Raw genomic sequence first — 15562 nt, 5'->3', positions numbered from 1 at the left:
TCCCTAACTCTGGTCCTCCCGGGGCTTTTTCAGAATTGGCCAAAAGTGGGACTCAGAAGCCAGTCCGTCATCCAGCTGGGCGAGCAGGAAGTCACAAGTGCAAAAAGCTAAACGACTCAAGAACAGTCCCCACCCCGCCCTGGGCGCCCACCTACCTGAGGCTTGTCCGAAGGAAGGTTGGGATGCACACTTCGGTAGCCCTTGGCAACGAGTGGAGAGGGCTGGGCGTTTCCATTGGCATCAGCATTGGAAGGAAGCCTCCACTCATCTGAGAGATGAAAAAAAGAAGAAACCCCTCACTCACAGGAACACTCCCTGGTTCTCCTCTTAATTGAAGGGTTCCCCTCTAATTGAAGGGTTCCTGGTGGAAGGCAGGGACAAAGGATGCAAGAGAAATCATACCTGCTGAGGAATTCTCTGACTCCAGAACTACATGTGGTGCACAAAGGATGAAAACAAGAAGGGGGGAAAACAGAAATGGTTACGTTTGCAGGAAACAAGCACGTACTGCACAGAAAGACGAAACTCCAGCACTCCGTTGCCTGACACAAAATGCCCTCAGTCACGATGGTCTAATTACCATAGGAACCCACTCTAAACCATGATGTGCTCACAGGCGCTGACCTTTGAAAACACAAGGCTCACATTCACAGTAATGAAGAAACAATTGTTCTTGACATTCTTATTTTACAGACAAAAAGGCCACAGAACTCTCCTGTCCAGTCCTGACTCACTAACTTGCATTCCCCTTTTATAAGCCTGACGTGGGCCCAGAATGACCTCTCCTCATCAGCAGCCTGGGCTAATTAACAGACCCGGAGAGGGAGACATCGATAAGCACTTTTTCCATGGCTGTTGGTGCTGCGCAAAGGGGAGAACATGATTTAAGCCCCAAGGTATCTGCTGTGATAAGGGCTTTTTTTCCTCCCTGCCTGCCTTTCTTCTTTCTATTAAACGAGCTACATAAAGATTTCAAAATCTAATCACCCTGAGTTTTCATCATACTACAAGGCACCCTTGTCCCCCTTCAGCCAGCTACCACCCTGCCCTCCATCTATTGCCTGGAGCAGCTCAGAGACCCTAAACCTCTCCTAACCTGACCAGCACCACGAGGCAGGACGGCACAGTGGTCACAAGCTTGGCTGGGAAGGCAGCTGGACCTCAATTCAAATCCTGGCTCCTCCACCTATGGGCTCTGTGGCCCTGGGCAAGTTATAAGCCTCAGTTTTCCCATATAAAAAATGGGGGTAACGATATGCCTGCTTCATACGTGTTGTTTTAAGAATTAAAAGATATAATGCATGAGAGATACTTAGAACAGTGCCTGGCGGAGCTCAGCAACGTTTGTTATTTACCACCATCTTCTGCATCATCTCTTGTCTCTATTCTCTATCTTCCATGTAGCCCAGGGGTTAGCAAACCTTTTCTGTAAAGGGCCAGTTAGCAAATACTTTAGGCTTTGACGGCCATATGGGCTCAGTCACAACTATTCAACTCTGCAGTTGTAGCACAAAAGCAGCCGCAAACAATATCAAGTGAACGAGGGTGGCTGTGTTCCAATAAACCTTTATTTGTGGAAACTGGAGTTTGAATTTCATGTAATTTTCACACAGCACATTCTTTTTCTTTCAACCCTTAAAATATAAAAACCCAGATGCAAGAAAAAAGCGTCCTCATGCTTTCTGTCCAATTGTGGCAGCCCAGATTGAAGAGGGTAATTTCTTTTGCAACTCAGAAGTAACCTTGTGAACAGTAAACCAAAGCCTGCTTTATTCCAAAGAAGAATTTGAGTTTACAAGAAATGTATTGGAAAATTATTCCCCTACACCCTTACCTTCTGATTGATTCCACTTTTAAAAGCATAAGAGCTAAGTCTAATTAAAGACAAGCCAAAAAATATTACACACACACACACACACACACACCATCCCTTGTTAAAGGGATGTACAAAAATAAGCATAGGCCAGATTAGGCCCAAGTGCCACAGTTTGCCAACCCCTCATGGAACCAGTCCCTTAATTTCCTCCTCCTCTCTGGTTGCCTCCTTATCTCACCCTATATAAAGAGGGGAATAAAGCACTGCAGCTCTCACAGCCCAAGGCTCCATTTCAATGTGGCTTCCTCAGGGATCAGAGATGGGCTTTCTGGATCAAACGTCTTTCTAAGTGCCAGACGCTGTTGGCCACTTTTGCATATATTTAGTATTTAATTCAGTGTACACAAGTCTGTGAGGTAGGTAATCACTCTGCTTCATGGATGAAAAAAACAGAGAGGCCAATTGACTGGCCCAAAGTCACACAGCCAGGAAGTGATAAAGCAGTCAGCCCAGGTCTCCAGAATCAAGTGCAGCACTCTGTCCACCCCCCACGGCCACCAACCCTGCCATCTGCCACAAAGCAGAGCCTACATTCCAGGGAGATGGTGGAAGCCAAAGGGTGTCAGAGCAAAAGGCCAGGCAGGGGAACAGGTTTCAAGTGATTTGCATCCATGTACAGCAGTCTATCTGCATCGGAGCCACCAGGAGTGCTTGTTAAAACACAGATCGCAGGGCCCCATCCCCAGAGTTTTTGACTCAGAGGAGAAGTGAGGCTTGAGAATTTGTATTTCTAACATGTCTCCAGGTTATAGTAAGGCTGCTGGTCCATAACGCAAAGCTCACTTTGAGAGTCAATGACATACTAACGTACACTCAAAAACATCCTTACTCTGGGAAACCGTATCCATTTTTGCAAATTCCGTCCTCCTCTAAAACGAGCTTTTTATAACCTGTTTCAGTTGCACATTCTTTTAGCAGGTTGGCTGTCACATTTCTGCCACTCCCTTAGGGACAATTTCTAGATATCTGTCTTCTTGTCCCAACCACATGGCTGGGAAATTTACAGGACTTGATCTTTACTCACATTACTGTGATGTACCAGCTCGTGCAATCAAGGACAAGCTGTTGATCGCCCTAAATTTCACTGTTTCCATCTATAAAATATAACCCTTACCCCACATACATCGCACGGGGTTGCTGAGGTCAGGTACGTGACATGTCCTAAAAGTGACCGTTTTGAAAAAATTTTTATTGGAGTAGAGCTGATTCACAATGTTGTGTTAGTTTCTGCTGTAGAGCCAAGTGAACCAGTTATACATATACTGATTTCCACTTTTTCAGGTTCTTTTCCCATATACCTCATTACAGAGTATTGAGAAGACTTCCTTGTGCTATATAGCAGGAAAAGTGACCATTTTAACACTCACTAGTGCATCCATGCAGATCCTGGCCCCGAGATTTCCTTGCACCCACAGGCCTTCAGGTACCAGGTGCCACACTATGAAAATGTTTCTCCTTCCTCCCCTGTATCTATCACTTTTACTATCTCATCTTCCTTCCTAGGTTATTTCTAGTCCGGCTTTGTCAAGTCATTCTATCAAATTTATTTGATTTACACACACGCACTAAATGTCAATAGGTTCTCTTAAAAAAAATTTTTTTATACAGCAGGTTCTATTTAGTTATCTATTTTATACATATTAGTGTATATATGTCAATCCCAATCTCCCAGTTCATCCCACCCCCCCCCAGCCCCGCTTCCCCGACCTTGGTGTCCATACGTTTGTTCTCTATGTCAACAGGTTCTGATGAGAGGCTATCAATAAAGGATGTGAACTTTGTACACGGATGTGGAAGCATGTTATTTTGTCTGCTCTTTGGCTGGGTTGGTTCTATTCAGGTGATGTTGGCACACAGATGTGTCGTGGAAAGCTGAGGTGAGTCTGTTCCTCCCAAACCCTTAGGTATCATAAAGGGACTGTCATTGTGGAATCAGACAGCCTAGTTTGAATCCTGTTTTGCTCACTGCATATCCTGCAGCAAGGGACATAGCCTCATCTGTGAAATGAGAAATTTTCTCTCTCGTCATAAGGACTAAGTGGAAGTATGTGGCATAAGGTACGTGCTTAGTAAGATCGGGATCCAAAGCATAAGGGGAAAAACATTTCCCAGACACAGCAATTAGAGCAGTTGACTCTGTCATTTGAATAAATAGCCTTAAGAACATAATATCCTCGGGAATCAACCCACTTTCTCTTCTCATTCCAAGTCTTTAAAACTGTTCCCCTTACCCTGTCCCCAAAAAGGCAGTTCCCAGGACTCCTCAGAACATTCCTTTCTTATTTAAAAGAGCTGCATTTCTGACGCTTCATCCTCCTTCATCTGTTACCTACTCTTCTGAACCTTGAAGGTTGGTAGCAGCCCAGGGCCATTTGTGTCTGAGGGTGGCAGGTGAAATTTTATGTACATGATCATCAATTATTAACTCTTGGTTAGGGAGACTGTCAAAATGCTTCTCTCAATAAATGTTAGCTCAGAGCTCCCGTGATGGAGGAGGGCCTTGGAAAGCTGGGTCCCTCAGGAGGTTTTGCGGCCCTGAGGAGACCAAACCTTTCCATGAGAAGTTTAATTTATTTTGCCTTATCTTTTTCTCCATCTATTCTTTTTTTTTTTTTTTTTTTTTTTTTTTTTGTGGTACGCGGGCCTCTCACTGTTGTGGCCTCTCCCGTTGTGGAGCACAGGCTCCGGACGCGCAGGCTCAGCGGCCATGGCTCACGGGCCCAGCCGCTCCACGGCATGTGGGATCTTCCCGGACCGGGGCACGAACCCGTGTCCCCTGCATCGGCAGGCGGACTCTCAACCACTGCACCACCAGGGAAGCCCCATCTATTCTTTATATACAATCTTTTCTGGCCTGTGGCCACAGCTTACTTATTTTCCTTTATCTCACTCTGTGCTAATTTCATTTTCGTCTGTTGTAAGCTTGTTTTGCTGATCACTTCTTGGGATCTCAGGACACTTTTCATTGAGTTAGATCTGTGTTTCCTGGTAGAGAATCCACGAGTTAGAGGAAAGGTGTTAAAAGTGGGTCTAAGAGCGTTCCATACCTTGTTTAACTTTTATTCATGCTGTGTGGTAAAGAATTTACTCTTCCCCAAAAGGAGGTCTGGCCTTTGCCCTCTGGCTTCCAGGAGTTAATCTCTAAGCCCTTGGAATGTCATCCTGATAGGACTGTTTTTGTGCTAAACCAATAACATGACTTAGGTTGGGGGCCTTTGCGCTCAACCTCCTAACGGACTGGAGAGTGAGACGAACCACTTGGGCAGTGGATAACACCTATGTAATAGAGCCCCAGTGAAAACCATGGACACCACAGCCTGTATGACCTCCATGGTTGGCACTGCTCTGAGCATGTTCTCACATGCAGTGCTGGGAACTAACATGTCCTGACTCCACAGGAGAGGGACCACACCAACTCCATGCTTCCTTCTTTTAGCTGATTTTAATCTGTATCTTCTCCCCGTAATAAACCAGAACTGTGGGTATAACAGCTTTCAATGGGTTCTTTGAGTCCTGCTACCAAATTATCAAACCTGAGAGTGGTTGTGGGAATCCCCTGACCTTGCAGTTGGTGTCACAGTGAGAGTCTTCTCTTGTGGGGACTTTTGCCTCCAACTACTTCTCATTTGGCCCCCTTTTCTCATACATGAGCTCACGAAAAAGACTCTTAGTTAATGGGGGTAGGGAATGTCTAACTATTTTAATGTCAATTTTCTTATCTTTTTGCTACTGTCATTTCTCGAGAGCAAATGTGAGGAAATGAGTTGACTGCAGGTCCAAGAATCTTTACATCCATAGCTAACTTTGCAGTCAAGAATCAGACAGGAAGGATGGGAGCCAACTGGCACAGAATAAGCTGTAAATGTCGAACTGAACTTTGGCTTTTGAGTCAGAACACAGGGATTGATGGTCTCCACGCCATACCAGAAGGAAGCTTCGTACAGCGCCCACCACCAGTTCAGGCTCCCTGTCTCCTCTTAAGATCACCGTGACCTGGGGACACAGGTGGAGTCACACCTGAACCAACAGGGCCATTACCCAAACCTGGCCAAGCTATTATACCAGGAAGCAGGAATAAGAGGCCTCTCTTGGAGGCCGGGAATCAGCATTAAGATTAATTAATTAATCAGCATTAAGATTACTGAACCATTCCAGATGGTTCAGATCCCCAAACCTAGGTCTACATTCAGAGATTAGGAGGGTGGTCAGGGATCCAGAGTCAAGCTACCACTGAGGGCAGGAGCCTGGAGGCTGGGTTTAAACTGGGCAACTCTGAGGGCTCCGTCTGTCACTCCACCCCAGAGAGCATCTCCACTCTCCCCATGTTCACTTGGATGCCAATGGCTCCCAAATCCACACCCTGGATTCCAAATTTCCAAATGCCTATTAGAAAATTCCTCCTAGAAGTCCTTCTCTTGCCAAGAAACTCAGCACGTCAAGAAGTGGAATCCAACACTCCTTCCAACTCCCCTCATAAATCCAGCATCTCCATGGGTGCCACATCTATTCTCCCAGTCAAGCAGGGAAGGCGCCTTCTGCTCCGCATGGAGCCCTACCTCTCCGCACTCCTTAAACACTGTGCCAAGCCCTGCCATTCCACTCTCCAGATACACTTCTCGCTTGGCCCCTGCTCGTCATTCCCACCACCACCACGCTGGGCCTAGACCCTCACAGCCTCTACGAGAAATTACTGCAAGTCTTTAAGTGGCCTCCTGATCCGCAGAAACTAGAATCGTTTCCGTTCAAGAGCACCTTGTACATGCCTGGCTCTGTGCTATATCTTGAGATGGAAGAGTTCACTGCATCCCAGCAACTCTATTAAGGTCATCTCCAGTTTACAGATGGGGAAAGTGAAGCTCTCCAAGGTTAATTTGCTCATATTACCAAGACAGTAAGTGGTACAGCTGAGCCTTGAGAGAGGACTGTGTGACTTGAGAGCGAGACCACCTCTCACAGGGTAAGGGAGCTGGAGCAAGGACTGGAAATAGGGGCCACCTCTGAAATGCAGGTGTCAAGGGGCCATATGGGGAAAGACATCAGGCCACAGGTGCTGGGCAGTAACGTGAGACCGAAGCTTCCAGTTCAGGCAGATGATCAGCAACTTGGAGATCTACAGGGATGGAGGAATGTGGTAAAGCCAGGGAGCAATGCAGAGAGGAGACAGCCAGAGCAGCTGGGGCACAGATGCTGGCCCTGGTGGCAGGGGAGAGACCTGGACGCTATCTGACACCCACTATCTGTGAAGATGCTGGGAAAAGGAAGCACGCCCAGTCCTTGGCAAGAGCCAAGCAAGGCTCCCTGCCTCACACTTGGGCTCCCAGTCCAGGCTAGCACAGCTGCCATCAAATGCTGCCGGAAACTGTTTCCATGAGGCTGGTCAAGTCTCAGAGGCTTGGTGGGGGCCAGCAAGTTGTCATCCAGAGGCTCAGATGGAGGGAGCAGGCAGGGATGAGGAGGGCTGGGGAGCCACATGGACCCAGCCAGAGTCAAGGGCCAGCAGGATGCTGGCCAATGGCCAGGAGGGTAAGAGAACAAGATCCCTGGTCCTGAGTGTCCCACCTCTGGAGGTGCATCCTCTTTTATCCACACCTCCAGTGTTAACTCATTCCAGCCTGCTGTTCACCTAATCAGTGTAATTTCCCCCCACCCCTACTCAACCCCAGCTTGTTCCTTTCCACCCAAACTGGCCTAGGGTACAGTCCTGAATGTGTCCCCAGTGAATAGGCTTCTGTTTGTGTCAGGTTAATTCCCAAACTTCCCAAGTTCACAGAGCATTCTGGAACCAGAAAGGCTTGAAAACCATCTTTCCCAAGACCCTCATACTTCATACGTGCTTCAGAGGTGTGACATACATGTGGTCAGAAAGCATGACAGTGGACTGGGGCTCCACACCTGACTCTCTGGTTGGAACTCTTGTGCTCACATGATGCCCCCAAATTTCTCTCCCTTTTCTTCCCTTCTCGCCACAATTCCTCGTGGCCCCAGTGATGCCTGGCCCCTGTAGGATGCAGAATGAATGTCTGCTGATTTGGATTCAATGACCTCTATTTATCTGGAGAAAAATAATCTACAAAGATTAATCTACTGTAAGGTGTGAATGACTGATAGCCATCCCCCAATCCTTCAGAGTATTTTCAATTTAAAACAAGATCTTTTTTTAATCCAAATTATCTGTTATAAATCTGTAAGATATAGAATTATCTGAGGACTAGAGAGAGCTTCCTTAAGTGCTCAAATCACTGCACTGGAGTGCAAAGCTACAGACAGCAAGGTAAAGAATAACATCGGGGCTCTGTGTTAGTGCCACATTGTGACCACCAGGGGGAGCTCAAGGCTCCCTCTCCTGCCATTCACCATTCCCATTCACCACCAGAGGAAGAGCCAGGAGGTTGTGAGGTCATTTTATCGGGCCACGGGGCTGTAGGTATGGTCCTTCTCTTTAAATTATCCCTTAGGTTTCTCTCTTTCTCAGAGGTCCTCCAGCTTGGGAGATGTATCTTCCCAGTGGCCCCACCTCTCCTGGAGACCAGAGTGGCAAAGTACAGTAGGGAAAGAGGCAGGTATGGGTTCAGGAAAACAGAGCCAAGCAGCTACTTTCAACCTAATAGTGCTGGAGGCCACTCATGCCTTCCCCTGAGCCTAGGGAAAAAGAAGCTTTCCACAGGGACTGACATTACCAGAACGGGGCTGGTGCTCAAACCCTAGCCTGGCCTCGTCCTTGGGCATCTGCCTTGGTACCTGTTACGGCTGGCAGGGAACAGAAAGAAAGTCAAGTCTCCAGGATGCTGGGTACTGACCATCTCCATCCTGTACAATTCCATCTTATCACAACACACCACTCCCGACTACCAGAAGAGCTTGCATGTCTCTGGTCCCAAGGAAGTGGTCATCACCCCAATTCATTTTCTCTCCATTTCCTTCCTTCAAGATGGGAGAAAACTCCCATCCCCTATGGCAGTAGCTCTCAAGTGTGGTCCTTGGCCCAGGAGCATCAGCAGGACCTGGGAACTTGTCGACAATGCAAAACCTCAATGCAAAACCCTTGACATCCTCACAATGACGCGGCGAGGCAGGTAGTTATCAACCTGATCCGACAGGTGGGCTCACCAGGGGTGAGGGAGAGCAGCCATCTCATCCCAGGCTGCACAGCCAACAGGTGGTGGAAGTAGGACATGAACCCCATGTGCCGATCCCGAAGTCCCAGGTGTCCACCTCAGCACCGTGCTCCAGGCGCCCGGGTTTCCCGAGGGGCGGGGGCTTTTGCGTTGGCCTTAGACACGCTCTCCTGATCCTGCTCCCTCGGGATGCCTCCCTGCTTTCCGGGTGCTGAGGCCATTCGGCCGCCCGCACTTTTCAGTCTCCCTTGGCTTCTTCCCCAGCCCCAGCCCCGCCTGGATGGTCACAGCTGAGCCCCTAAAAGTGGGGACGGCTCAAAGAAGCCAAGCCTGGAGGCCATCCCACCACTCCCTCCCCAGGCCCCTAAGCCATCTCCATCCTCCTAAACTAGTCTGCAGAGCCTCAGACTGCTCACGCGTTCCGTCAAAAGCTAGAGTAAAGTGGTCGCCGCCGTGCCTTTGCCTGAAGCAAGTGGGACCTGTCAGTTTAGGGCAGTGATCACCACCCACCACAGAGACGAGACGGAGAGGACTGTGCCAGGGGCCCCTGGGAGAATCGGTAGGCAGAGCCCCACCCTTCCCCTGGTCTCCGAGGTAGCGCACCTGGTTTCCTTTCCTCTTGCGGGGTTTCCCGAGGGCTCACAGGGCTACCGCTTGGGATCTCCCTGTAGGAGGACGAGGCCCGGAGAGTCACCGCTCCCTTCCCAGTGCAGATTTTTGTAGGATCCGTGTCTGAAAAGGAAAGACCCAAGAGGAAAGACTGAGTCCCAGGCTCCTGGAGGATGAAAGCGACAGTCAGCCAGCAACTTGGCACAGCTGGGGAATGAGATGAACCTGGTTACAGACAGGCACGGTCTGACGGTCAATGAAAATTAACCTGTGGATGGTGAAGAGGGACAAATCACATTTTCAGAGGTTTACCACCCATCATGAGGTTAGGAGGAAATGGAGGCAACAGTGAGTTCTGAGTCAACGGATGCGTTACAACGTCAGCTGTAAACATTTCCAAATCAAAGCGGGTTGATTCCTTTTATTAAATGAAGTTTAGGTTGGTGAGCAGCTTCTGACCAATTAGTAAGGCTCAGTTCAAGAAAGAATTTATGAAAGATTTCTCAAGCTCCCACATCATCCTTCTTAAAAAAGAGCAAGTCGACAGCACAGGGAATTAGGTGGTGGTTCTGTAGAGAATCACTGCTCCGTGCAGCCCCCCAGCGGAAAAGCAAAAGACAATCTCCTTGTATCAGCAAGCCAAGCCCCCTGTAGTGGTGAGACAGGATATGCTGCCTGGGGAGAAAGGTCAAGGGCCAGAGCCTCACATTCGAAACTTAATGAAGAAAATTCACACCAAAGAAAACGACTAGAAATGCTAAATCCTTCAAGGAACAGTGTTCGCTGCACTTCCAGCTGAGCCTTTCCTGGGCCCCGACCTCTCCTACAGTTCACAATGGCCTAATAACAGACCAAGGGTATCTTTCAGAACCGCATGGAGAAGGATTTCAAAATAGGCTTCAAAAGATCTGGATGTTCATCCTCCAGGAAAATCAGTAACGGGGAAACAAGAAAGCCACACAGACCACACAGCCCTAGGAGGTACACGTGCTGAATGTTTCTCTCTGTACAGCTGAGCTGAACTGAATTCCACAGTTTTTCAAGTTGCTCACAGCACAGCCTGGATCTTGGACCTCAAATTGTCATGGCTGGGATTATGGGTAACGTTTAAGACGGGCATCGGGCAGGATGTGGGCTCAGATGTCCAACTCATGCCCATTCCTGTGCCAGGGCCAAGAGGAGCCAAGCCTCTTTGCTTCTCCTTTCCACTCTGGCAGCCCCCTTTCTGACAGCTCAGACAGAACGATCATTAGTGTTACAGAAGAGGACAGATCTGCCGTCAGCACCTCTTGCACTGAAAGCAAAGTGCAAAACCACAATGTACAGCAGGGCGGGCAGCAGCCTTGGAGAGCATCTGACTCATCCAACCCTATCAAGAGGGTAAGTGACTGATGTCACAGAACTATTGGCAAAATTGATTCATGGTCTTTTCAAAAGGGTGAGGGGCAAAGTCATGGTCTTTGCCAAAGGGTGAGGGGCAAAGTGACAAACCCAGCCCGTCCACAGTGTCCTGGATGCACAGCCAGATTGGCCCAACTCCTGAAAGAACCACCAGTGGGATGAAGAGCCACCTGGGCCTCCCTCGTCTCATTTTGTACAGAAGGAAGCTATGAGCCAGGGCTGTCGTCTGAACTGCACCCCCTTCCTTGGAGAGGAGAGGCAGGAAGTGACTGCTGGTGAGGTTCGGGGCAGAGGAGGGAGTGCTCAGGGAAATGGTCCGTCCAGCATCACAGAGACGCAGCCAGGTTTGGCATCTGAGGGAGCTGCTTCAAGTTCACACCAATTCAGAGATTCCCTGTGTAGCCACATTAGTTCTTGGGGACAGTGGAGTTTTAAATAAAGTCTTGGGAGCTGGAACATCTAAGGGGAACCTAAGTCGTCTATGTGGCTCAGACCTACACCAGCTGGAATCAACATTCAGCCTCTGGACTGACCTTCTCCTTAAGGGGGAGGGGCAAGGCACCTGTCAGTTCCTCTCCACACTTGCCGGTGGCTCACAGAAACACACACACACACACACACACACACACACACACACACACACACACACACACACACACACACACACACACACACACACACACACACACACGAAACCAGCCAGAGAAGTGAAAGGGAGTGGCTCCTAAACATGCAAGGATTAAGCCTCCAAGTCTTTGTTAGAAGGCAAGAAGAAAGGATCATGCATGATCTGCTAACAATTTAAAAAAAAACAAAACCAAAACCAACCCGAGGAGAGATACCTGGAGGGAGTACTAGGCCTGAAGAATTTTTCACTGTCTTCACAGGGATTATTTTAACAGCAGAAATAGAGCGTGCACGTATAGGGTCTGCAGTTGCTGAAAACACAAAAGGGTAAGTGGTGCATCCAGAAAAAACATTTGGGAAACACTCAGGCGGTGGAGGACCCGGGCAGGGACAATAGGAGGAAGTCGCCCACACCAAAAGAACAATAGGAAGAGCGGTAGATGCGGTAACTTAAAATAACCTGCTTTCGCTCTTTAGAGTCCTGTACCAAGTCACCAGAACCCTCCCATGACCGTCCCCCAGATGCAGCTGATCAGTGTCTGTGCTGCCTGCCGCACCAGGAACTTGTTAGACAAAGAGATTTACAGAGACGCAGATGGCCTGGCAAATAGAGGAAGGGGAGAGCAAGCAGGGTCCAAGGGGCCCCCTGGGAGAAGGCTAGGGTGTCTATGCTGGGGGGAGGCTCCGAGGAGGAGAGTTATGGCTCCTCTAACTCCAGAGGAGTGGAGGAAGGACAGGGAACAAATTTGGGAGCTGCCTGGTCCTTTCAGCCATCACAGCCGCTTCTCCAGGATCGTAACTCCTGGGGTCTTGTGCCTGTTCTGACAACCACAGCTCTCCGGCCCTGAGCAAATCAGAGGCCCCATCTGTTGGGCAGCAGATGGCCTACTTAAAGCCATCCTTCCCTGGGCAAGAGGTTGCCGAGTGTCCAAGTGCCTGTTCAAGACTCTGGGCGCACTCAAGCGCGAGGCCCAGGGTGCTGCCACCAGCTGAGCTTTGAAAGCTGGGATACTGCCTGGGATATGGGTGAAGGCTGCTGTCCTCAAGTCCCGGATGCTCATGCTTATCTAGGCACAGGCTTCCCTGGGCCCCCTGCCTACCCAGATTCTGGAATCTCAATGGTGGGCATAGTCCCAAACCCTCCTTCTCACAACAAGCCTAGGGTGGCAATGTCACTCTTGAGCAACACCCGGAGTTCTTACGGTCCCAGATCCACGTCACACCTTGGGGGGTAGGGCTGTTTGGGAAGCAAGACTGTCACGGCTGCATCAGCATCATGCTGACGAGCCTGTCAAGGGGACAGGAGGGAGGCAGGCAGCTCGGAGGTGGGTAGTTCACCTTCCAGTCCATCAGGCTGTCATTTCACAAGGTCCATGGCAGCATACAGCCGCCAAGAACTGAGTTGATAATAACAACCCTGCACGTGTTAAGATACAAACAAGCTTTCACAGCAATCCTGCTGACTGTTCCTTACGGCCACCTGGGAGATTGGGTGGGAGGATTCTGTTACCATTTGCAGAGGAAGAAGAGAGCTGGTCGGAGTCATCCAGTGCTCAAGCGAAGAGGCCAAGACTGGAGCCCAGCTGTCCTGGCACCTGGTTTACTGAGCGCCCCAGGCCGCCCTGATGACTCCAGGCTGCATCTGCTTCCTCTTTCCAACCAAAGGTGGGTCTTACCAAGGAGCGAGGGGAATGCAACTCCACGGGCCACCCTGCCCGCCCACCTCCGAGGTCCCTTCTGCTGATGAATTCACAGGGCTGGGGTGAGCATCAGACACGCTCGTCTCCCCGTGTGCTCCTCATCAGATGCTTATTAGGCACCGCCCTTCAACATTCCCTAAGCGAATTGGCCAAGGCTGTCCAAGACCCCGAGAACATTGCCTCACACCAGGCGTGGAGAAGAGCGGCCGGGCAGGGAGACACGGAAGACAGGACAACAGCAGGACCCTCCCAACCAACTGGCCCCAGGCTCCCCATCTCTCCCGCTCTCTACGCCTCCCCTCCTGGCTGCTCTTTCTGACTTTACACTTTGCCTCGTCTCAGAATGAATACCTGGCTGACCCAGATGGTAATTACAAAGTCCAAATATGTCAAACTTTGTTTTTTTCCTTTTTGCGGTATGCAGGCCTCTCACTGCTGTGGCCTCTCCCGTTGCGGAGCACAGGCTCCGGACACGCAGGCCCAGCGGCCACAGCTCACAGGCCCAGCCGCTCCGCGGCATGTGGGATCTTCCCGGACCGGGGCACGAACCCGGGTCCCCTGCATCGGCAGGCGGACTCTCAACCACTGCGCCACCAGGGAAGCCCCAAATATGTCAAACTTTGTAAGCGTTTTCTTTGAGGGAGGGTGCATTTTGACTTAAATGCCCATGACAGGACTTTTGCCCTCCCTCTTTGATACCATAAGACTTGTGGGATGAACACTGATAGAATCACTGGAACCTGAATCTGAAGCAGGAAAAAATACTGCAGATCATCAAATTCTCTCATTTTCTAGATAAGGAAACTCATAGCCATAAAGACAAAGGACCTCCCAAGAGGTCTCTGTTTACGAGAAGCAGACCAGGACCCGAGCCCCTGTTTCCTCACACTGCAAAGTGACATGGGAAGCCTGAGGCCTGGCTGTTCAGGATGAGAGATGGGACCTCAAACGTCATCTTACCCATCATTCATTTCACACTTACATCTTTTGTCCTAAAATTTTAAAAATTGAAAATCTGAGAGGATGCGCATGAAACTCATGTCACCAAAATAATTTATTTCAGCAATTTAGGCTCTTGCCTCAGGGTCAGGATGGTGAATGTGTCACTATTTATCACAGGTGGAGGTGAAATGCCGGGTAAGAGAGACTGCAGGCTGATAAATGCCATACACACGAGGACTCTGCCCGTGTATTTGGGGTCTGTGGTTCACGGCATCCTGTGAGCTAGGGACAGTTTTTAATACATCACCTCACATTGGGAAACGGCAGCCTCAGACTCCTGATTCTCGGACAGCATAGGAACAGGTCTCCAGGTCACGGCCTAATTAGACCAGTGACCGTTCCCACCAGGCAGGTGGCCCGGGCCCTGCTCCTTCTAGAAATGCCAAGTTTCCCTTCAAGAGCCTTACCTCTGTCTTGCCCATTGCTGCCCGGTACCAAACCATTCACCACAGCTTTGGAAGCACCCACGTCGCATTCTGAAAGAAAGAAAGAAAGAAAGAGCCCAAGGCTTGTGATCACGTCTAGCTACCCTTTCCTGAGTCCCACCCGGTGCAAAGCGCTGGCCCTGCAGGCTTCCTCAGGCCTGAAGAAGGGCCCCGGGGCGTCGTAGCTGAGCTCCGAGAACGCTCTGTGGCAGGGAGAACGCGAAAGCTGTTTGGGATGGGAAGTGTGCTGTGAGCGCTGTAAATTCTCTGGCTTCCTGGCTTGGCTTCACTTCTGACATTTAAAAACAAATCTCCTTAATTCCTTGAAAATGGCATCTCCTGCCTGACAAAGGCTTCTCCACCATTCCAAGGCCACTCGAACGCATCCCTGTGCATCCCGGATGAGAGCTGTCAGACGCCAGGACAGAAACCTCAGTCTCTGTGACACTTCCCTTCACCCCGCCCCACCGCCGCTGCTATGGAAGCCATGCCGGTCCTGCCCCCAGCCCAGGGTCCCCAGCCGAGGCTCCTGTGTTCTGGTTGTGGCGATGACCTGGCCCCCTGACCGCTCTCCTGGCCTTCGTTCTGCCCCTTCTCCACCCCAGCCCTCAGTCTGTATCTGGAGAGCACCCTCTAGACCCCCATCTGGCTGAAAAAGCCCCAGGGAGCAGGACAGAGAACAAAACAGGACAAAGCAACATGATTTTCTAAAACCCTCCACTTTAAATATACTGCATTTCACTTCTATTTTATTTTTTTGTCTGTTTTTAATGTTTAAATTACATTTTTACCATTATATGTATTTTT

General features: G+C 49.7%; 1 protein-coding gene across 24 annotated transcripts in view; it reads right to left on the bottom strand.

Moving 5' to 3' along the window:
* Positions 1 to 15562, bottom strand: part of SORBS1 (sorbin and SH3 domain containing 1) — a 237109-nt gene that overhangs the window by 96097 nt on the left and 125450 nt on the right. For 18 of the 24 annotated variants that reach the window (XM_060034413.1, XM_060034417.1, XM_060034408.1 and 15 more), the window contains 4 exons: positions 14738 to 14806; positions 11844 to 11939; positions 9595 to 9723; positions 156 to 268 (listed from right to left, as the gene is read on the bottom strand). In XM_060034413.1, coding sequence (XP_059890396.1) covers positions 156 to 268; positions 9595 to 9723; positions 11844 to 11939; positions 14738 to 14806 — 407 coding nt within the window. The remainder of the gene's footprint in view (positions 1 to 155; positions 269 to 9594; positions 9724 to 11843; positions 11940 to 14737; positions 14807 to 15562) is intronic. The other 6 variants (XM_060034422.1, XM_060034429.1, XM_060034431.1 and 3 more) reach the window with 1 other exon arrangement.

Source organism: Delphinus delphis, chromosome 16 (assembly GCF_949987515.2).
Source record: "Delphinus delphis chromosome 16, mDelDel1.2, whole genome shotgun sequence".
Classification (NCBI taxonomy): Eukaryota; Metazoa; Chordata; class Mammalia; order Artiodactyla; family Delphinidae; genus Delphinus; species Delphinus delphis.
The sequence above is the reverse complement of the archived record's forward strand: the minus strand, read 5'-3'. Positions and strand labels throughout refer to the sequence as shown.